We start from the raw sequence: 23,028 nt of genomic DNA, 5'->3' as shown, positions 1-23,028 counted from the left end.
TTAAGCCAAAGTCAACTGATGAGAAGGGTTTCCAGGGGGAGAGAAGGAGATGGGTGCCGGGGATGAGAGTGAGTGGCCAGACCGCAGGAGTCTCACGTTGGTAAAACTGGGTCATTCGACCAACAAATTCTCCCTACCACATAAACAGGGCGCTGCTAGGGGTGCTGGGGATGATGGGGCAGGCAGCGAGTCCTTGCCTTCAAGGAGGTTAGAGTCTAGTAGGCAAGGGGAAGAGCAAACCAAAACTCATACAAATAGGGACTTCCCTGGTGGTCCAGCGGTGAAAACTCCGCGCTTCCAACGCAGGGGGCCTGGGTTCGATCCCTGATCAGGGAACTAGATCCTGCATGCCGCAACTAAAGATCCTGCATGTTGCAACTAAAAAACAAAAAAAAGATCCCGCACGCCTCAATGAAGATCCCACGTGTTGCAACTAAAGACCCGGTGCAGCCAAATAAATAAATATATGGGTTTTTTTTTTAAGTCATACAAATAAAAACTTTCAAACTCTAAATGTCCTGAAGCAAGGGAAAAGGTGAAGGTGCTGAGACAGTAAAGGCAGGGATCCTAGTTTAGATTTGGGGCGGGGTTCTGGAAGTGACTTCGAAGCAGGGACCGGAAGCCTGGGGGGAGCCACGCAGGTGAAGCATGGGAGAAGGGGGCCACCTGGGGGCACGGGTAGTGGCAGGTGGGATGTGAACAGAGGCCCCAAGAAAGGTGTTGTCATTGCAGCCAGCTGGGTACCAGGAGCACAGCACAGAGCCCATGTGGAGCCCTGAAAAGAGGACAGTCCTTTGACCCTCCATGGGATGTTTCAGTCTCTTTGGTCCCGACCTCACAAGCCGTGGGGAGTGATGGGGTTCCCATCACCGTGCGGGGAATGGCTGCAGCAAGCCTCTCAATGTGGCAATGCTGGGTGACCGTGGCCATGCCGGCTGACCCCTCGATGACTCAGCTTCCTGGTAGTGAGCTCATGAAAGGTCCTCAGCAGGAAGGACTCAGAGAGCTATAAACAGAGCCTTCCAGAAGCATCTGCTACAAGGCTCTCCTTGCCTCTAGGGTGGGGCTGTGGCCATTCAGCATTTCTGGACTAGAATAGTGTGAACGAATCGTTTGCAGTCTTTCAGTGCTGTAGTTGGAGGTTCCAAGTAATTTAAATAAATGATCATTTCTCGGCAGGTACTCTGGGAAACAGGGGCCCCAAATGGTAGCTGGGCATCTAGCTCTTTTCCTCCTTGGGCATTCTAGCCCTGGGAGAATTCCAGAGCTGGGGGCCGTGGGCAGGGGTGGTCTTCCTAGCTTCCTCCTTCAAGCAGAAGTGCTTGCAATTCTATATGTTACATTCCAAGTCAAAAGACAGTGCCCAGAGTTATACAGCCCATGCAAATAAGGAGTGGAAATTTTAGAACCAGAAGCTTCCTAAGAAACCATATAGTTTTAGTTCCATCTTCCCATTCCACAGATGAAGAAACTGAGACTCAGATTAAGTGAAGTGTTTTCCCAGGGTCACTCAGTTGGTGGGCTTTTGGTCATCAGGAGCTAATTGTAACTCACCCTAAAATGGAAACTAAATGTTCTGTGTGTGTATCCAGAGAAAGAATCCGTTTCGCCTTGATTCTCCTCATGTCATCCCCTGCCCTCCGCGTTCAAGTTCTGGGCTGACAAAGCTTCTTCCTGTCCCTTAAACTCAGAGAGGATCAGAAATCTGTTTCCAACTTAAAAGCAACTTCTAGTAAAAGCCCAGCTTTGTAGTTAACTTTCATTTTTTAGGGTCTGAAAGAGAATTTCAGAAACTTTCTTGTGATTAGATTATCAGAAAATTCAAAAGAACCTTGGAAGAGACATTCATGGGAAGGTTAAAATGAGAATTCTTACCCCAGGTCAGGGGAAGCATCACTGTCCGGCCCAATCTCAGGAGCCTGTGGAGGGAACAGTGCTAATTCCAAGGATAAACAGAACCACCTAAAACTGTACCCACACAGACCCCATTGTGACAAACTGCAGTGTTAACTCCTTCTCTACCTCCTTCTGAAACTTGAAAGACGTTTTTGGAGGCAAAGAAGGAACTAGGAGTCACTCCAACTTGTCCATGTATTCCTCATTGTTATTCTATTGTTTTTACAATGAAAAGTCATTTCTAAAGCTGATTTAAATCATCTTGCTTTATGTATTTTTTTTTTTTTAAACCCGTGTCCCCTGCATTGGCAGGCGGACTCTCAACCACTGCGCCACCAGGGAAGGCCTTGCTTTATGTATTAAAAAGAATTGAACTATAGTTGATTTACAACCTTGTGTTAGTTTCAGGTGTACAGCAAAGTGATTCAGATAGATACACACACACACAATTCTTTTTCAGATTCTTTTCCATTATAGGTTATTACAAGATCTTGAATATAGTTCCCTGTGCTATAGTAGGTCCTTGTTGTTTATCTGTTTTATATACAGCAGTGTGCAGCTGTTAATCCCTAACCCTAATTTATCCCTCCCCCACCCCCTTCCCCCTTTGGTAACTGTAAATCTGTTTTCTACGTCTATGAGTCTGTTTCTGTTTTGTAAATAAGTTCATTTGTGTTATTTTTTTAGATTCCACATGTCAGTGACATCATATGATATATGTCTTTCTCTGTCTGAGTTAATGATGGTGATATTCTCAGTACTCTAAGGACTAACTATAAATCTTTAGTCATTTTTGAAATAAATTTAACACTTCACGCTTCCTGGCATAAATACACGTTCATTAATTCAATGATTGCCCGAGAAGCCAAGATTTAAGGAAAAACAATTTTTAGTGTAAAAAGAGAACTCTCTAGTCTCTCTTTCATATTTTAGATTTTTAACCCTTTCACTGACAACTCCTATCCCAACGGGGCATTTTCTATGGCGTAACGTCCACCAGATCAATCCTTTGCTTCTATCTCGACTGTTTCTCCTGGAGAACAGCTCAGCATTGTCTGTCGACACTGAAAAAGGCCCACACACGTCCTCCTTCAAAACACCCAGAAGATTTAGTAACAAAGACCTCCTGTGCCACGGGAATCCGCAGACACAGAAAGGGAGGGCTGGCCTTGGGGTCGGCTGGCTCTTGCCCATGTCACTGGACCAGTGTTTTGGAGAAACAGGACTCAGATTTTAGAAGCTGTGAGATCCAGGAGCTTCTGTCTAAACCTGGACTAGTACAGGCACCAGGAGGAAAAGCCTCAAGAGTCCAGCTTCCAGCCTTTATCAGAATCACTGGAGGTTGACGGATAAGCCCCAGTTACTGAACCCTCTGCATTTATAGGAGGATCCACCGGAGAGAGAAGGGGTCAAAGGAAAGAGAGGACAGGAAAAACATGTCCAGCTATTCAGCTGCCTTTAAAAAGTGACAAGGAGGGCTTCCCTGGTGGCGCAGTGGTTGAGAGTCCGCCTGCCAATGCAGGAGACACGGGTTCGTGCCCCAGTCCGGGAAGATCCCACATGCCGCGGAGCGGCTGGGCCCGTGAGCCATGGCTGCTGAGCCTGCGCGTCCGGAGCCTGTGCTCCGCAACGGGAGAGGCCACGACAGTGAGAGGCCCGCGTACAGCAAAAAAAAAAAAAAAAAGTGACAAGGAGGGCTTCCCTGGTGGCGCAGTGGTTGAGAGTCCGCCTGCCAATGCAGGAGACACGGGTTCGTGCCCCAGTCCGGGAAGATCCCACATGCCGCGGAGCGGCTGGGCCCGTGAGCCATGGCTGCTGAGCCTGCGCGTCCGGAGCCTGTGCTCCGCAACGGGAGAGGCCACGACAGTGAGAGGCCCGCGTACAGCAAAAAAAAAAAAAAAAAGTGACAAGGAATGAGATAGGAATCTGAGTGTCAAGAACAGGGCCCTGTATGGGGCTCCAGGTCAACCTCTGTCCTTCAGAAAGCGAAGTGGTCACCTACACTGTGTGTCATGTCTCTCAGGTCACCCTACAAACAGTGACCTGGGCCGAAAAGGTTACTCAGGCAAACCCTAAACCTCGACAAGTCACGTGACCATTTAATTTTTAGCCACTTGTCTGGCGGCTGCTGCAGCTGGCGTTTGCCAGTCACGTCACCCATCAATTACGAACCAATTATGAGCAGAAATGCCTTTGACATGACAGCTTTCCTCCCTTCTTCTGTTTTCACCCTCCTCTGGTCCTCAGCTCTGCAGTGAAAGTTCTCATCCAGGGAAGAGGCTGGGCCTCCTGGATGCCACCGGGCAGTCACTCGGAGGCGAAACAGTGAATTAAAATTTCAGAACAGGGTGGGGAGAGAAGAAGAATTTCAGAATGCGGGGCAGGTCCCACGTGGAGGCCCCAGTGTGACCCCAAACCACAAAGACTTTCTCAGCTGATTCCGTGATCAGACGGCTCAGAGCAGAAGCCCAAAATCAGAGTGGCAGGGGAGGGGTACCTTGGGGACAGGCCATGACATTCTAGGGGACAGGGAATCGTACAGCCCTGTTCTAACGTCTGCTTCTCCTTCAGTCTAGATACAGATATGTTGAGACATTATTTCTTCCAGGGGCCCTTTCCTGACTGCTCCTGAGGTTCGGTTTCCATGAGAAGAGGCTCATCGCCCCCTCCGGAAGTGATTCATTGATAGCTCTGTCCTCCTGGCAGATGGGGGACTGCTGTGGGGTGACCTCGGAGGTGTCGAGCCCCCCAGCTCCCAGTGCCCAGCACATGTGGTCACACCTACATGCTCCCACGCCTGGATTAATTTAGTTATTCAGTGAAGTCCAGGGAATGAAGCTGCACTTTTACAAATGCCTTCTAACTCTTTCTCGGTAGAGATGTTTCTATGAATCATGCTAATGCAAGACAACATTTAGCAAACAAGCCGTGGAAAGAGTGACTAAGGAAGGAGACTTGGTTCTAGAGTCAGCGACACACCCCAGGTTCGTCCTTCCACTCTCACACTCAAGTACACACACACCAGCATCCTCTTTACTTTAGAAAGGCTTCCCGGGACTTCCCCAGCAGCCCAGTGGGTAAGACTCTGCACTCCCAGTGCAGGAGGCCTGGGTTTGATCCCTGGTCGGGGAACTAGATCCTGCATGAATGCCACAACTAAGAGTCTGCATGCTGCAACTAAAAGATCCCGCAGGCCGCAAGGAAGATCCTGTGTGCCACAAGGAAGAGCCGGTGCAGCAGGAATGAATGAATGAATAAATAAATAAATAAATACTTTAAAAAAAGAAAGGCTTCCCCCCGTTTCTCCACTCTGACTTCTTAGATCTGATCATCTGCCAACCACCCACTCCTTTAATCCAGGCTGGAGACAGCCCCAGGACACCCATGGGACCACCTCTATTCCAGGGGAGCAGAGTACCCCACTGCAAGCCAGAGGCAGGGCCCTGCAAGCCAGCCAGCAAGCTTCTTGCGGGCTGCCAGCGCCCACTCTCCACCTCCACCCTCCACACTGGCTGTCAGGCCCAGGGCAAAGCAATGAGCAAGCAAAACCCTCCGTGTCGGCAGAGCAAGGAAAGGAGGACCAGGGACCCCGAGACAAAGGCATCTGTGTCCTACCTCCTTCCCCTCTTACTGTTCATGGGCAGTGGCCATGAACAACAAAGGCAAACAGAGATGGGAGGGACCAAGGTAGGTAAGAGCATCAACAGATACACAGAGACACGCTTCAGGGTGATCAGCCACCTTCCCTGGTCCCCAGCCTCACATGCCTGCCACTCAAAGAGGCAGACTCACCTGAAAAGTGAAATGGAGCCTCTAAGGTGATAACCCCATGGAGATGAACGGGGCCCTCACTCCCTGAAGTCGGCCTTAATCACTGGCTTTAATCACTGTAGCCGGCCGTGTGCGGCCCCGCTCGTCACTGGTCCTACATCATCAATTTTAAATGTATTTCTGAGCACGCCCCAGAGTATTATTGGCTCTTCGTCATTACCCAGCTAAAGAGGCGGCAGCAGCCGGCCACCCTGGTCTTTATTCAACAGATGGGAGACACTGTGTGTAAGGAGAGAGGTTAAGTGCCCAAGGCCATGCAGCTGTAGCAAATCCTGCAGTGGCTGGAACCAGAGCCTGTATTTTCCATTCCAACGAGCTAACCCTACCCCTTTAACAGGATCCCAGTTTGATAATAAATACCACAACCTGGCACCTGCAGAGAGCTTTATACTTTTTAAATGGTATAAAGGTTTGTTCACTGCAAACCGGGCTGTATTTTCTTACTAGATGTATTAAGTAGACCTGAAACGGAGGCACGACAGGCATTGTTACTCTGCCCTATTTAAGATGAGGAAACTGCAGCCCTAGCAGACCAAGGAACTATGAGGTAATGCTCTTCCCAACAGGTCATTTTCCGGCTGTGTTCTGGAAAGGAATCCTCAGGCCAGTCCAAATTCAAATTACTATACTGAGTCCAACGTTGACACACTGCTGAAATGAGAGCTGCAACTTGCTCCAGAGAGAGAAGCCAGACAGAGCCAAAAATATCCTATGGCAATAACCATTTGTCATCATCCGCTTGCCCTGCATACTAGAGTACTTGACCCAGGAACTCCTACCTATACGTTAGAGCCCCGTGTTCCATGCCACACTTTGATTTCCTGCTGGTGTTCCCTCAACTCCAATGCCTCCCTCCCAAGAATGCGGCTGAGGCCCCATCATCTCCTCTCAGAACCCAGCTCAAGGGCTCTGCCATCATTAACATCTGAGTCTGCACCCCAGCACCTCACTTGCTTGCTCCTACCTGATTCCTTTCCTCAACTCTGGTACAGCAGAAAGAGGCCCAAGTTTCAGGGCATGTTATTGTTCTGAAGCTCAGTTTTCTCATCTATGAAATGAGAAACTGCACATGCCTTTTCCTGTCTTCAAAGGAGAGCTAAGGGCTTCCCTGGTGGCGCAGCGGTTGAGAGTCTGCCTGCCGATGCAGGGGACGCGGGTTCGTGCGCCGGTCCGGGAAGATCCCACATGCCGCGGAGCGGCTGGGCCCGTGAGCCATGGCCGCTGAGGCTGTGCGTCTGGAGCCTGTGCTCCGCAATGGGAGAGGCCACAACAGTGAGAGGCCCGCGTACCGCAAAAAAAAAAAAAAAGGAGATCTAGGAGGATCAAGGGACAGAATATAGGTTGAAACGATACAAAAATACTGTAATATACAATTACAATAGCAACATACAAGCATAACCAGGCATTCAAGAAATAACCCTTTCAGAAATGATATTACGAGCTAATATTAAAGGAGTGCTTTCCACGTCTCTGACGCTCTTCGTAACACTCTAGGTGTATCATAATTAATTCTCATAGCAACACGCTGAGGTGAGTACTATTTTATCCCCATTTCACAGATGAGAAAAATAAGGCACAGAGAGTTTTCAGTAACTTGTCCAGGCACCAGCCTAGGGAGTCTAGCCCCAGAGCCCATGCTGTTAATTTGAAGGGCTCTTAATCATTAAGCATATTGCCTCTGATATGATCTGTCATTAGCTGGGCCTGTCAAGGTTTACAAAAGCCGCCCGCAAACATGATCCCACCTGAGCTTCTCAACAGCCCTGTCAAGTAGGTAAACAGATGATGTTAGTCTAAGTGACTAATAGTAGTCCATGAGACAAGGAGACACTGGCCCAGAGAAATGACTCGTCCAGGTTTCAAAGCTGGCGCATGGCAGGACTGGGACTTAAATTCATGGGGCCAGCCCCAACCCCTCCTAGTTCAGCGCCCTTTCTGGGGGCTTCAACACCAGCACCAGTCTGACAGACATGCCCCCCTTCCCAGCCCCTGCCCACGGCAGCATCTCCAGGGAACAAAGGCTACAATGAGAGATCCATCCGGGGCTTTTGCCACCGGACCTCAGGGTACCGTGGCTTTCTGAGTCTCTCGCAGGATGTGTGTGATGAATCTGGAGGCTGCTGGCCTCAGAGGACGTCCTCTCCATGACACGAAGCGGCAGTCCCTTCACCTGACCCACGGTGGCCAGACATTTCCTAAACCTGTTATGCAACTCTTGCTTCAACCAAGCTGCTGCTGGGATTTCTCTCTATTTCAACATGTTTTGTTTTCTCTTCAGAGAGAAAGCACGAATGTGAAACCAAAACACCTCTTAGTGACCAGACAACGGCCCTTCCCGGCAGTCTGGGATTACTGGGAGGGTACAGTGAGGGGATTCTCAAAGTACCTTCTGTGAGCCAATTTCAGCTTCCAGAATGACTAACAACCAGAGGGGTTTTTTTTTGGGGGGGGGGCACGGAGGAACAGTACAACTGAGGGCCAGTGTCTCCCACGGGGACAGGAGCCGATGCAAGAATGCCAGGCAAAGACATCCCAGTGACACTCCCAATCTGACTCCAGACCTTCAAGATGGCAGCCTGGGCCCTCCTGACTCCACACCCCAGCCCTCATGCCCATCTGAAAGCAGATATCAAGTTGGGCCATTCATCTCCTCAAAGGGAGCCAGCCGGTCCCATCACCTAAGCTCAGGGTCTAATTATAGGGAGCGGGCTCTGGAAATAGGGGCCAGGACTTATTTTTGTTGCCCGGGGTAGGAGGGGCCTCACTTAAGTGTGGAATGAATGAAGTGGCTGGCCAGATGAATTCATAGCCTCATCAGGGTTTCACTGAGGCTTATGGGTTCTACCACAAGAAAGGGACAGGCAAAAGGGCTGAGAAAGTCTCTTTGTGACCAAGATACAGTAGAGATTCCAAACAACGCTCAGCAAAACAAAAACTAGCATTTGTTTCATAGCAGGTTTTAAAGCACTTTTTCCCCCACATCTTTAAAACAACTGATTCATTCAACCAAGAGTCACGGAAAACCTTTACGTATCCCCGGTGGCTAAGTCAGAGGGGAAAAAGGTCTAGGTCTTTGCATGCCATGCGAGGTAGTCCAGGTTTTATTCTGAAGGCAACGGGGACAGCTAGGGGAGTGTCAGGTGGGGGGAGACACCAATGGATGTGAACTGAGACAATGGGCTGCCCCTCTACCCCCTCAGGCCCCTTGCAGGCTCTGCAGCACCATGGAGAACAGGCTGGACTTTCCATTCCAATCGGCTAACCTTACCCCTTTAACACGATCCTGGTTTGATAATAAATACCATGGCCTGGCACCTGCAGAGAGCTTTATGCTCTTTAAACTGTGTTCACTGCAAACCTGGCTGCACTTTCTTCCAAGATCCAGTAAGTAGATCCGAAAGGTGGGCAGGATGGGTACTGCTACTCTTCCCTATTTAAGGAGAGAAAACTGGGAGTGTGCAGGACTAGCCAGGAAGGATTTGTGGGAATTCATTCAACAAATATCAATACTTAACTGAGCACCTACTGTGTGCCGGGTACTGCTTCTGGCAATAGGAACACACCAGAGAACGAAGGAGTAAAACGTTCCTGCCCACTGGGAGCTGACATTCCAATGGAGGGAGACCATAAACAATGTAAATAACATTACAAATATGAAGAAAATAGTAAACAGTATAAATAATAAATATGAGGGAATTCCTTGGCAGTCCAGTGGTTAAGACTCTGCACTTCCATTGCAGGGGGCACAGGTTCGATCCCTGGTCAGGGAACTAATATTCCACAGGCTGGGTGGCATGGCCAGGAAAATAAATAAATAAATAAGTATGAATTAACAGTATTGTGTGTTATAAGGTAACACATGCTGTGGAGAAAAAGCAGGGCCGGGCAATAGGGAAGTGTGGGTGAGTGGAGGGGAGGGTTTGTTCAACTGTGACTCCGTGATCAGGGAAGTCTGCCATGTAAAGGCGACAGCTGCTGAGTCCCCTGAACCAAGGTAGAAGCAGTAGGAGGCAGAAGAAAACAAATTAAGAGGTATTACAGATGCAGGAGTGGACAGCTCTTGGAAGCATACGGGGAGAAGGGGAAGGGGGGCAGAGGTGGGGGAAAAGCTGAAGACCATCCCCAATTTTCTGAGGGAGGGGGCCCAGGCCAAAGGGCAGGCTAGAGGGGAGGGCAGGACGTCCATGATGGACACCAAGACAGCCAAATGGACATGTCTTCAAGGCAACTGTTTATCTAGCTCCTAGAGAGTCTGGACCAGAGACACAGAGATGCCACCTGCGAGTTATCAGGACCCAGGCAGAAATGGAGACGTGTCCCGAGGAACGAAAAGAAGGTAGAGGGCAGAATTCTGAGGAAGACCAGCAGGCTGCCTGTCATCAGAGGGGCCAGGAAAACGATGGCTGCATTTATTAGTCAGGAGATCGCTGGCACCCTAGTGCCAGCAGAGCGACGGGCACAAAAACCCAGAGAGGCCTGGGGGGTGACAAGGGGAGGAGGGAGAGACTGAACGTCAACCATCCTTCTCTAACATTTGTTATTTTAAGGGCACGTGGGCTCAAGGTGAGCTGCCTGGGGTTGGTTCGTTATTTAAGATGGGAGAAGTACGGACTGGACGTAGAAATGCTTCTAAGAAGGAACCAATGGTGGGGTGGGGCTGGGTGGGGGTGTGCTAAGGATACTGGAACCGGGTTACTCATGAGACAGCTGACCAAACTAACTACTCCCATGACCTTTATTGAGAACTTCAATAAGCGAGAGTTTCACGTATGTCACCCCACTTAATTCTTTCAACAACCCTGTAAGGCAGGTCTTGGGATTCACATCCACTCTGCAGACAAGGACACTGAGCTTAGAGAGGCCAAGTAAGGTGGCCCAGGTGGAGAGCCAGGATTCAAATCCAGGCGTATGGGGTGGTCCCCACACGTCACCCTTCCCCCGCTGATTCCCCTTAGAGGAAGGAAGGACCCTCTTACCTTAAGATAGGAGGAGGGAGGGGCGGGAGACGGCAGGCTAGTTGGAAGGACAGTCACGGGAGAGCCTGACTGGGGCCTGGTTCCTCTATAAACAGATGCTCTGAAGCAGCTGCTGAGGAGGACAAAAGCAGACTGGCCAGAACACGGGAAAGGACAGTAGATGCCATTCTGCTTCGAAAGGGCGTGAAATCCCAAATTGCTCTCGTTCTTGCAACAAAATTAGAGTGATCTTTCCTGTCTCCTAGAGATCCCGCCCCTCCCTTCTTTTCCGTCCTCCTTTAGCGGGAGGCGCTTTTCTAAAAGGTGGATTTCTGAGTGGCGTGGAGTCCAGCGAGGAGTCCTCTGGAACTTCTGTCCGGTTGTCTGTGTCATGAACACCCAGGCCACGTGCTGATGCCCAGGGCTGGGGTCTGCTGGAGCAGTGGGGTCTGCTGGGGGCCCCAGAGGCCTGGCACACGGGGCAGCAGTGTGGGTTCCTCCCGAAGGGCTCGGCTGCCCAGCGGGTGGTGGGTTGTTAGGGATTAGGTGTGGGCAGGCCAGCGCTGGAAGAACCAAAGGCAGAGAAACTGCGGGCCCGGGAGTGGCTGCAGTGACGGACTGAGGAAGCCAGGGATGCGCTGAGAGGATAGAGAGAAGAGACAGGAGCCCTAGCACGGTGTGACCATGAGAAAGCTGTGGCCAGGTTATGAGACGTCTGAACGCACGATTTCAGAGGCGGAAAGGTTCTGGGTCAGGACAAGGTCCCGTGGAGGTAACAGCCCTCGATCTGAGCAACGTAAAGAATGGAGGGATTTGGGTGTTCGTTGGGTGGTGGCCAAGAGGGGACAGTCTCAGGATGACGACGGGATTCAGGGTAGAGGAGCGGTCTATGAGCCAGACGCCAACATTCAGAGAACGAGGGAAAGTGACTGGATCACGTCATTGACGATGACCATGATGAAGCTGAGAGCTCCCACCCAGGGGACACTCATACACAGCAGGCTCTGATAAGCGCTGTAAGGACTCAACCCTCACAGCCACCTGGGACATCAGTACTATCTTGTCCTTTACAGGTGGGGAAACTGGGCACAGAGGTGGATGAAGAAACTTGCCCCAGGTCACACCCAAGTGGGAAGCAGGACCTAGTCCATGCAGTCTGGCTCAGGGGCCCCTGCCCCTACCCATCCTGCCATCCCAGTAGAGCAGGAGGTGAGTGGGGACAGAGAGAGAAGAGGGATGGACACTGGTGGAAGTGGATGGCGGGAGCCTCAAAGGGGAAGGAGCAGTTGATAAGGTGGGTGATTAACAGCCAGAGGGCAGCAGCCCCAAGGCATGTGGTTTGAGGTGATGGGAACCATCTTTTCTTGAGAGGCTTCAGGGAAGTGGGGGTCTCAGGAGAAGAGCACCGGCAGGAGGAAGGAAAACTCAGTGAAGATGTAAGGGAGCCTGTTACACGGAACTTCCATGGGTTCCGACGGGAAAACAAGGGAAGAAGGAAGCAATGGAAAGTTGGTTCAGGTGAGAAAAAGCAGGAAGAAAATTTGTGTCTGCATTTCACAGATAAGAGAACTAGACCTCAGAAAAGCTAAGTGTCCTGCCCAACCGGTTAAGTCCAAGACTGGGACCTGAATTGCCCCAAGATAGTTCTCTGAGGGTGAGAAACTGCGGCTCAGAAGGAGCTTGAGGGCAAGTTTGCAGTTAAAGAGACAGTGATCGGATGCAGTTAAAGAGACAGTGATCGGATGCAAGGCTTCTATGAAAAATGACGGCAGCAAACATTCCAGGTGGAGGCTGGGAGGGGAGGGCAGACTTTCGGAGAAGCAGAACTCAATGAAGATTAAAAACAAAAAGAAAACTCTCTGAGAAGGATAGTACCCCTTGGGTACCAGGGGAGATATGAAAAGTACCCAAGTACCCCTTGGGTACCAGGGGAGATATGAAAAGAGCCAGTTCTGGGGTTCAAGAGGGACTACCAAAGGCTTCCTTGAACACAAGCAAACCAATTCATCCAGTGGGTCAGGGAAAGTCAGAAGGGGTCCAGAACCCAAGCCTGTAAAAGAAGAAAAGTGGGACTCAAGTCTGGAGATTGGTCACCGCCCCAAAGAGCGGTGGGACAAAAGCCCTCTTCAATGAAAGGGTCACAGATGGCTAAAAGGTGCCCAACGGAAACCAGGAAACTATGGAAGGCCTACTCCACAGAGCCACGCCCTCCCTTCCACATGACACGCCCCCCCACTTCATGTGCACACCCCCTACCCCATGTGCACACCCCTGTATGGCTTAAACAATGTAATTGAATCCCCCCAATTAGCCCCAAGTGCCTCCCGCTGTTAAAGAGCTGAGTGAGGCCGCCTTGGCTGCCGACTATAATCCTAGGGGCTCCCCTCCAAGCCCTTTGCTCCAGCCTCCCTCTCCCCCACTTCTGGGCAGAGGGGGCCAGCAGTCGGCCAGAAAGTGGCCACATGGGGGCCAAGTGATGATCTGGGACCGCCTGAGATCCCTTTTCCCACTCCTCCAGCAGACCCCAGCCCTGGGCATCAGCACACGGCCTGGGTGTTCATGACACAGACAACCGGACAGAAGTTCCAGAGGACTCCTCGCTGGACTCCACGCCACTCGGAAATCCACCTTTTAGAAAAGCGCCTCCCGCTGAAGGAGGATGGAAAAGAAGGGAGGGGCGGGATCTCTAGGAGACAGGAAAGATCACTATAATTTTGTTGAAAGAACGAGAGCAATTTGGGATTTCACGCCCTTCCAAAGCAGAATGGCATCTACTGGACGGTACTTGGTTTCGAAAGCACTGGAGTGGGTGGGAGGGACACTGGCAGCTGCCTTCGCCCCCTGCCCCCCACCTCCCCAGAGGACCCTAGCAGTCAGCTTGCACTGCTGGGACCAGGAAGGATGAGAAAAGTCAGAAGTGGAGGAATGCAGAGCCTCCTGGCACCTGCCTGGCTCACTGCTGCTGCTGGGAGCTCAGCAGGGCCGGCGACAGAAACCCCCAAGGCCAAGCGAGGTTTCTAACTGGCTCGGCAGCCACCAGCTCCTAGAGAGAAGGCTGAGCCTTAACCCACTCGGCCGGCAGTCAGTGCCCTGCCATCGGGCTGCACCCTGGCGGGGAAGGAGGGCTTCCCCCAGCAGAGCTTGAGGACTGAGTTTCCCTGACAAGCAAAACAAGAGAAGGGCTGTGAAAGGGTCAGCGGAAGTTCCCTCGCTTCAAATCTTTCCTGTTTCCTTCTGCCCCGGCTTTCGCCACCGCAGGACTCAGCATGGTCTGCGAGCGGTGTACCTAATCTGGTTGGAATTTCCTCCTCCACCCACCTGGCATTCTCCCCACAGCCCCGAGCGCTCCCGATCAGGGGTTCTCACATCCACCCCAAGTGCTGGTCCAGGCGACCACGCCACTGGCCCCTCTGGAGCACCAGGGAGAGGCTCACGGTAGAGGGGCTGCAAAGCCCCAGTTGGAAAGGAGCAAGTCGTGGCTACCCTTTGGCGAGAGCCCTATGGAGCCCCCTCGCTCGCTCCCCTGGGACCACTACGGGGTCCCAGCAGCCTGGCCCTTTATGGATGAGCGAGTACTCATATGCCACCAGTGCGAGGACAAGTGACAGGGGAAGACACAGGAAAGACGAGAAAAGTTGCCCAAAGTCTTCCAAATACCCACTTAATAATCACAGGCTGTTGACTGCTGGAGCTCAAGAGGCACTAGTGATTATGAGGTTCAGTGTTTTTCAGACGTTTTTGTCCATAATCCCCAGCCAGAAGTGCGCTTTACACAGCCGCTCAGGGAACACACACACACACACACACACCCAAGCAGAATTTCATGGAGCGACGCTGCTCCTTACCGCATGCCACACGTGCCCGTGTTTTGTACTCGCACCAATCTGGCTTTTTAAAAATGTTGCTCCCAGGACTTCCCTGGTGGTGCAGTGGTTAAGAATCCACCTGCCAATGCACGGGACACCGGTTGGAGCCCTGGTCCGCGAAGATCCCACATGCCTCAGAGCAACTAAGCCCGTGCGCCACAACTACTGAGCCTGCGCTCTAGAGCCCGTGAGCCACAACTACTGAGCCCGCGAGTCACAACTACTGAAGCCCATGTGCCGCAACGACTGAAGCCCGCACGCCTAGAGCCCACGCTCCGCAACAAGAGAAGCCACCGCAAGGAGGAGCCTGCGTACCTCAACGAAGAGTAGCCCCCGCTCACAGCAACTAGAGAAAGCCCACACGCAGCAACGAAGACCCAATACAGCCCAAAATTAATTAATTAATTAATTTTTTAAAAATGTTGCTCCCACTGATGGGTCACCACCCAGTTTGAAAAATGCAGATCATTAAGGTGACATGGTGGGGGGGATGGGACTTTATGGGAAAATGTATGTAATGTTACAGTGGGAAGCATTAGCAAGGCTGACCTATTTGCACTCAATGACCCAACCTAACAGCTCGCTGGGCTCAGAAATGAAAGTGACCACCCCTGAGCACCATGGTTCACACTACCTAGGAGAGAAAAACTGGAAAAAGCAGGCCCATCCAACACTCTCACTGAACTTTATAAGAACAGGTTAAAACTGTGTGCCTTATAAAATCAAAGAAAACTTTTTTTTTCCCTTTCAAGATACAACTTACATTGATTTGGCTTCAGGTGTAATAACTTTTTGAAATTTCAAGAACGTAAAGAGGACGAGTGGGGGCTTCGCTGGTGATGCAGTGGTTGAGAGTCCGTCTGCGGATGCAGGGGACGCGGGTTCGTGCCCCAGTGTTGGAAGATCCCACATGCCGTGGAGCGGCTGGGCCCGCGAGCTGTGGCCGCTGAGGCTGTGCGTCCAGAGCCTGTGCTCCGCAACGGGAGAGGCCACAACAGTGAGAGGCCCGCAAAAAAAAAAAAAAAAAAAAAAAAAAAGAGGACGAGTGTTCTGTGTTCATAGAAAGGGGGACAGGTTAAAAATGGGAAATACTGAACTGGTCCACAGCCTCCGTTTTACTAGTGACAAAACTAAGACACAGAACACTGCCCAAGGCATGAAACAAGTTAGGGGCCGGGCTTGAACCCCAGCCCAGGGCTCCTGATTCAATTACTCACAGTTTTCATCTTCCCAAATATTTAAGAAGAACACAGTGAAGGGCTCCCCAAGTAGAGCATTTCCGTGACTGAAGCATATCTCATGTTGGACACGTGACAACCATGCTGGTCTTGGCACACGTTGGCACTCTGCCACAGCCTCACTGGGGTCACACAGCGGGGCTCATACCACTTAACTCTGTGCCTTTCACCCCTGCTGCAAAGTGAAAAGAGTAATCCAAGAAAGTTGTAGCCAAAAAACAAGAGGGGCTTTAAAGCCAAACCTGCATGCTCAAAACCAGAAGAACCCCTAAGGGTCGTTATTCAGAGCTAGGATTATAATCGCAGAACCTAGAAAACCTTCCTGGTTAGTTAACCCAAGCCTTCATTTTACAGTCAAGCCCCACAGAATGACTTGCCTAGGATGGTAAGACCAGCTCCTTCGATCATACACACCACGTTAACCTGGTCACAGGTGAAAACCGCTACGGAAAGTAATACTAAGTACACAGTGACAAATGGATCAAAACAGACCAGCGTCCATGGGGCAGAAGGAGGGGCAGGGAGGAAACTAAACACAGATCACAAAATTTAAACACGTGAGATTAATGCCTCTTCAGAGTGTCACGTGGAGCTCAAAAGGCATGACTGACTATTCCTAATCCTAAAGATAAGCTAAAATGATGCCCTGAACCAAACTCACAGCAGAGGCCAAGGGCCTCAGAAGTGGTACAGGTCCTTGATGGAACATTCATCTCCACAACCCAGTGGGTCTGGTGCCTGCTCAAATAACATCTCCCTACTCCTAACGTTCCCACACTCTGTCCAAGGCACCTGAGACAACAACTTCAAACATGGGGAATTTTATTACATGTGAAGGATTCTTTCCTACACAAATGCCACCTGGTATCTGTCCAGGGTCTCTCCTGGAGCAGCTTCGGAAACCTAAAAGACAAGATCTCCCTGTGGCCTCTGTAACCCTGGCAGGCAAGGACCATTCCCTTAATTCCCCACTGGGATGCCAGAGGGAGAGAAGGGGTGATGGCTCAGTCCCGGCAGCATGATATAGACTTGGGCTCACCTTACTGCCAATGCCCATGGTCTTCTCTCTGGACCCGTGTCTGTCCAGCCACCGACTGCCAGCTCTGAGAGCTGCCCAGGGCAGGGAAAACCCTCTGCATTAGACATCCTGGCCTTCACGCCACTCACATGGGGCCAGCATCAGCAACAAGATACAGATGCTAACTGGGGAACTCTGCTGGGCCTGCCTTCCAAGATAACTGCCACCCGGAGAGGTCCCCAAATCTCCCAAAGCACACTGAGGCTGGAGTCGGAGGATACAGGTGGCTCATGAGCCCGGGCAGGCTAATCTGTTCACCTCTCTGTGCCACGGTTTCTTCATCGGTTAATCCCCAGGGTTGCTGTATGTTTTAGATGAGCTCTGCCCACAAAAGTGCGATGTGTCAGTACTAGTATTACTCCCCCTCAGCACTCTATCCCCTAGCCATTCGGTATCCTGAACAGGCTGACTGAGGGCAACTCAGGCAAAATCCTCCTGGCTAAAACTGCCTCCTTACAGAAATGCATTTAAAACTACCCGGGAAGTACCGGGCCAACTGAACGTCTATTACACAAACCGTAAGAACGGCTGTATAGCACACGCTCTCCCTACCTGCCCGCCTCCCTGCAACAAAATGAGAAGGCAAATGTCATTGCAAGTCTTACTGCCTCAGCGGCTCGACAGCCGGAGGGCGGGTGGCCGGGCCGGCCGGACCGGGGACACGTTCCTCGGCGTGAGCGTGGTTAGCGCTCCCGGCGGCGGGTCCCTCCGGGACAGCGCACGTGTGGGCAGCCTCGGCCACCCGGCACCGGCCGGCGGACACCGCTCGCCACGGCTCGGACACCGGGAGCGCCAGCTGGAGCCGCAACGACCCGGGACCGCAAACTCTCCGACAGCGTGGCCAGACAGTGGTAAGACTGTGCAAAGGTGCACTGGCCGCCTCCCTCGGGAACCTACTCCTCCTCGCCGGCCGCAGCGCCGCCAGCAGCCCGGGCCGGGAACTCGGCGGGAGCGGCGGAGCGGGGCGCCGGCTGGGGCACCCTCGTGGGCGCGGGGGGTGCCCCCAGGGCCCAGGCGCACAGCGGAAGGAGCTGCGCAGCGCGCTCCTCGGCGCCCCGGCTACGCGCGCCAACTCCCGGTGAGACCCAGGAGACCCGGGGCGCCGCGGCCCCGAGGAGAGCGCGGTTTCGGAGAGCTGCATCCAAGCTGCTCCTGCGCGGGATGCAAACGCACGCGCGCGCGCTCTCCTCTCCGCTCGCTCCGTCCCTAAAGTCCCCTCGCGCCTCACCTTCACTGAGTCTACCGGGTACATGACCGAGTGCTCCAGGATCCCGGCCATCGCTCCGGCTGTCATGTGGATGGATAAGGAGACGCTGGTCGGCAGGTTCTCATAGTCCTCCGACCCGGCGTCCTTGCAGCCGCCGCCGCCGCCATCTCGGCTGTCCCCATCCATCCTGCGCCCTCCAGCCTGGCTCCCTACGCCGCCGCAGCGTAGCTCCATCCGCCGGCTCCGCTGGGCGCGGGAGGCTGCAGGAGGCGGGCGGGGAGGGGGAGGGGGCGAAAAACTTCACTTCTTTAAAGTGGGAACCACCTCCCGGGTGCTGCGGCGCCTGACGCCATGGCGGGCTGGGGTGGAGCAGAGGGGCACCAATCACTGGGAAAGGAGAGGCCGGCCGCGGCCGCACCATTGGTGTGCGGGACAGTGGGGACCCGCCTCCCAGTGTGACGTCACTGCCCAGTGCAAATTTCCAAGCTACCGGATGGGGGCGAAAGGAGGCGTTGGGGTGTCCCGGGAAGTTGTCTTACCTCCTGTTGGGGTGGTGCTGCCTGGTTTGGGGCAGACCAGGGGGTAGTCGCGGGGGAGGGTCAGCCGGACCGTAGGGGTTGGGCAATGCTTGAGGCTGGAGGGAGATTCGGAGCAGCGGAAAATCTGCCCCCAGAGCCGGGGATTTTGCAAACAGTATTGCTCAGCAAGCTTTGGCATTCCTCAGGCCTGGAGGGGGGAAGTTGCTGCGAACGTCATTTATGGAGCAGTTATGGTGGCTGGAGGAGGGGAGGGGTGGAGGCACACGTGGAGGTGGAGTGGAGTTCTAGAATTGAGGACCCACTGCGCGATATGAGGGGTGCACCTCCTTTTGTGCAGCTCGAGAGCACGTCCCATGGAGGGAACAGAGTGAAAAGTCAAGATGCTGTGCCAGGCTGCTTCGTTGAGGAGAACGGCCACTTACTCGAATTTTTCTGTCTCACTGAAAACACATAATACATAGAGCAAAACTTGTGCCTCCTTATTCTCACCAAGAGGCTAAATCCACCCTGCCCTGGACTGGGCAATAAGTAGTCACCAGGATGGAGCCCTTCCGAGTAGGCGCCTTCAGCACGTTTTCCTGGGGCTGGAGGGGCTTTAGAAGCCTGGTCTCACAGTAGGGTGCAAAGTGGCCAAGAGAGTGAAATCGTGCAGTATTGCATCTGCCTATCTTTAAAGACTCTGGTCTTCTAGATCTTAAACTCATCCCAAGCTATCTTCTTAAAGTGTAACCCAGACTGTTTTATTTTAACCTAAATAATATTGTCTTTCTCCATCTGGGGGAAGGGGGAGTAGTCAAAAAGTAGGGGAGTAACCTGCCTGTTTATCTAAGGCTCCCTGAAAGCATGGCATCTGCACATGTAAATGTGCATGTTCTGGGCTTAAGATTTGGCTGGAGCTGATCAACTTTTACTGCACCTTATCCAAAGAAGGCTTCTCTGGTCAGAAAAGCTGTGCCTTGAGATATGAAAAGGTGCAGGAGACCCTGAAGATGCTGAACACCCTCTTTGGCCTCACCCTGGTCCCAAGATTTGGGTCATAACAACCCAGGCAGCTCTCTGGGATTTGAGATTCAGTGATGTGAGTGATGTCAATAGAGTCTTCACGGCCAAGGGCACCATTTCCCCAATTTTGGTAGCTGCCAAAAGTTGCTCCCGAGACGGGTGCTAAGGATGGGCTAGGTAGAAACACGCTCTGTATTTAGTAATTGCTGGAGAACAATTTAGTAATTGCTTTTGCCAGAGGTGATTTTGAAGAAATGTTGGTCAAAACCTGTTGATACTCGTGTAAAAATGGATACCCTTTAACCAGTACATATTAACTCATCGTCCCACTTCAGGGAATGTGACACAACTGTCTGAATATGCGTGACGCTCTTCAAAGCATTATTCATAGTAATAAATAATTGGAAACAACCAAAATGTTCAACTAGAGAACATTGGCTGAGCAAATTATGATACCTGTATTCATGAAATATTATGGGGCCATTAAAATTGTGGCTACGCAACGACATGGGAAATAATTAGGATGCAATGTTATGTGAAAAAACAAAACAAAATTCTATGAACATTACATTCACAAGATGTAAATATGCATAGGAAAAGAGTGACGTGGTCATTGTGATAGTGACATAGGATTAGAGGTATTTTTACTCTTTTTTTTCAGACAAACAATGCTTGTATTGTTTCTATAATTGAAAAAATGGAAAGAATGAAAATGGATCATTCTTTTTAGGATCTAATCTCCCAACGGATGAGAAACCCCCTGAACTCTGCAATGGTGATATTGGTGGAGAAGAGTAAGCTTGTGGATGGTTAAGAGGACCCTTGGCACTTGTGAACATGCCCATAATCTTCAGATACCTAAGATTTTTTAAAAATTTCATTAAACAAACGTTAAGCCAGAAGCATTTAGAAACTCTTTGGAATATTTATTTTGAATATTCAATATTTTTTCTCACCAATATATATGGTGGTTTGGCCCTCAGCATCCATCTTAAACTTCTCCTTGTACCGTAGTGACCAGAAAATTGTAAACCACATTTCTCAGACTCCTTTGCAACTAGGAGTCTAGATATAATTTATATTCTGAACTAGGGAGATCTGGGAAGTGGAAAGCAGATAGAGACCACCTTCCTGCTGCTTTGAAGTTATACGCTGCCTAGTGAAATCATAGACTCTTGGGTTAGGAGAAGTTGGGGTGGGCAGTGGCTTGCCTGTTACAATAGCATTTCAGGGTCTGGACACCAAGTTCATGAATGTTGAGAGGCAATTGTGCCAGTGGGAGTGGCAGCAGGGATGGTGGCAGCACCATAGCTTCCACAGGTGGCCTTCACCTTTGAGGATGTGGTGGAGGTTCCCTTGGGAAGCCAATTTGGAGGTGTGGGTCTGAGAATCATCTCTGGAGTCCCCGCCTAGGTTTCAGCTCTTCCTTCCCATCCAACAATATTCTGTATAGTAGCAAATGGGCATCCTAATGAAGGAGGCTTCCCTAGATGTCAGAATGCAGCAGCCAGACGTGGTCTTAGATCTGAGGAAGGCCTGCTTGCAAGGAGGGGTGAGATCCCAGACACCATAACCCAGTGCTTTGACCACACTACCAACAAGGAGGCAGCACTGGAAGGACCCAGGAGCGGAGCGGAGATCCTGCCCTGTGGGGTAAACCAGGAGACTCAGAATGACTTGCTGGTACCAGCCGAGTCTTACATAAAGTTCCTGAATGTTGAAGTTCTGAAGATGCCATCATGCTGCTTTAGCCCAGCTGGGAGTCAAGCTCCACTTAGAAACGGGAAGTTACAGAGGGTGTAGGGGGAAGAGCATTTGAGTTGGAGTCATGGACCTGTTCAAGCCCAGATTCCACCATTTAGCAGCTATGTGGCTCTGGCCCTTTTGGTTGGCATGCTTCCTCACCTGCTTACCATGGGCACTGCCACTTAACACATGGCGAATGAAATACAGAAGAAAATAGAATAGAAGCTCGTGGTGAAGTATGTATAATTTGGGGGTGTTGGGAGGAAAGAGGACAGAAAGGAGTTAAGAGTATAGAGTTAAGAGGTCCAGGCTTCCTCCAAAATCCTACCTTTTTCACAATAATTACTTAAACCCTGGCATCCACCTGCCCACCCATGCAACACACAGATATATTAACACCCTACCCAGAATTTAGCCAATGCTGTGTCTCCCCCTGGAACCCCAGAATTCCTCTAACAGAAGGGAGGCCCGGACCATGGAGGGACTGCAGCTGGTGTGATGTGCTGGGTACCAGGTGGGGTGTGCATTTTGCCTTTGTTTTTCACAGTGTGAACTCCTCCACATCTCCGTTATCTTTAAGTCAAGTGTATACGTTGGAAGGGCTGCGCGGGCCTCTAGACATGCAGGGTGTCTCCCTCATTTACACATCTGACCCTATAATCCCAGAACCTCTTGCTTTCCTAAAGACAGCACTGTGTTCCCTAAAAGCTCTATCTGTGATTCATCCTCAGGGATGAGTCTCCCCTTGAGACAGAAGAAATGGAGGCCAAAAGCTAGCCTCCCTCCAGGGCCCCCCATCAAATAAGGAAGGGATGGGGGGGTGGGCCACCAGGTATAGAGAAGGCAGAGCTGCCTCAGTTTATGGGCCTTCCTTTTATGAAAGGTGGTGACAAGAGAGGGTCCGAGCTGGTAGTTTAATCAGCCGGTTGAGAGAGGAGTGTTGCCCAGCTCTGCCTCCCAGAAGCCTGCCGGGCTCGCACTGCTGTAGACTCTGCGGCGGAGTCCCCTGTGATAGGGCTGGGCCCCCCTGCTGTGCGATAGCCACCCCCCCACCCTGACTCCTGTCCCGTGGATGCGTGTGCTATCCTCCATGGCAGCTGCCCCCTGCACTTTCACAGATGAGACCCAACGATGCCAGCCATACCCTCCTCACATCAGGGTCTCTGCACTGCAGTCATTCCCACTCTCACTCAAGAACCCATCACCTAGCAGATGTCTCAAGGCCCCAGAGGTGGACGGAATGGGTAGCAGAGGAGCCCTGAGGCCCCAGTGGAGGCCAAGCAGTGGCTGAATTGTAGGGTAGGGTGTGCCACATCTGTGTGTTCGCATGGGTGACCTTGGGCCATCCGTAGCCACCCACCAAAAGAGCTTGCACCTGTCATCTTTCCCTTTCCTCACCTTTTTCCACAAATATACTCAATCCTCCATAGCCTAATAAAATCCCTCTTCCCTGTTCCACGCCTTAAGCTATTGCCCTATTTCTCTCCTCCATTCTGAAGCCCCAGAAAGAATGATCGCCCCTGGCCATCCTTCCTTACAAGGCATTCACTCCTGATTCACTCCTGAAGCCTCGTGGTTTCTAACTCCTGCACTTTTTTTTTTTTTAACATCTTTATTGGAGTATAATTGCTTTACAATGGTGTGTTAGTTTCTGCTTTATAACAAAGTGA

The 23,028-nt window shown here is 51.4% G+C and overlaps 1 protein-coding gene and 1 long non-coding RNA gene across 4 annotated transcripts in view; one reads left to right on the top strand and one right to left on the bottom strand.

The window, feature by feature from the left end:
* Window positions 1-18,432, bottom strand: part of SLC25A37 (solute carrier family 25 member 37) — a 43,407-nt gene extending 24,975 nt beyond the window's left edge. For 2 of the 3 annotated variants that reach the window (XM_024747680.1, XM_024747679.1), the window contains exon 1: window positions 18,093-18,222. Coding sequence is in view for 1 of the 3 variants with exons in the window: in XM_024747678.1 (XP_024603446.1) it covers window positions 18,093-18,305 (213 nt within the window). In the remaining 2 variants the exon portion in view is untranslated. Of the gene's footprint in view, window positions 1-18,092 lie in introns of all 3 variants that reach the window. The other variant, XM_024747678.1, reaches the window with a different exon arrangement.
* Window positions 17,553-23,028, top strand: part of LOC112401427 (uncharacterized) — a 35,279-nt gene continuing 29,803 nt past the window's right edge. The window contains exon 1 of the long non-coding RNA XR_003003581.1: window positions 17,553-17,715. This is a non-coding gene — a long non-coding RNA (uncharacterized LOC112401427). The remainder of the gene's footprint in view (window positions 17,716-23,028) is intronic.

The sequence above is a fragment of the Neophocaena asiaeorientalis genome, unplaced genomic scaffold (genome assembly GCF_003031525.2).
Source record: "Neophocaena asiaeorientalis asiaeorientalis breed wild unplaced genomic scaffold, Neophocaena_asiaeorientalis_V1.1 scaffold429, whole genome shotgun sequence".
In the NCBI taxonomy this organism is placed as follows: Eukaryota; Metazoa; Chordata; class Mammalia; order Artiodactyla; family Phocoenidae; genus Neophocaena; species Neophocaena asiaeorientalis.
The sequence above is the reverse complement of the archived record's forward strand: the minus strand, read 5'-3'. Positions and strand labels throughout refer to the sequence as shown.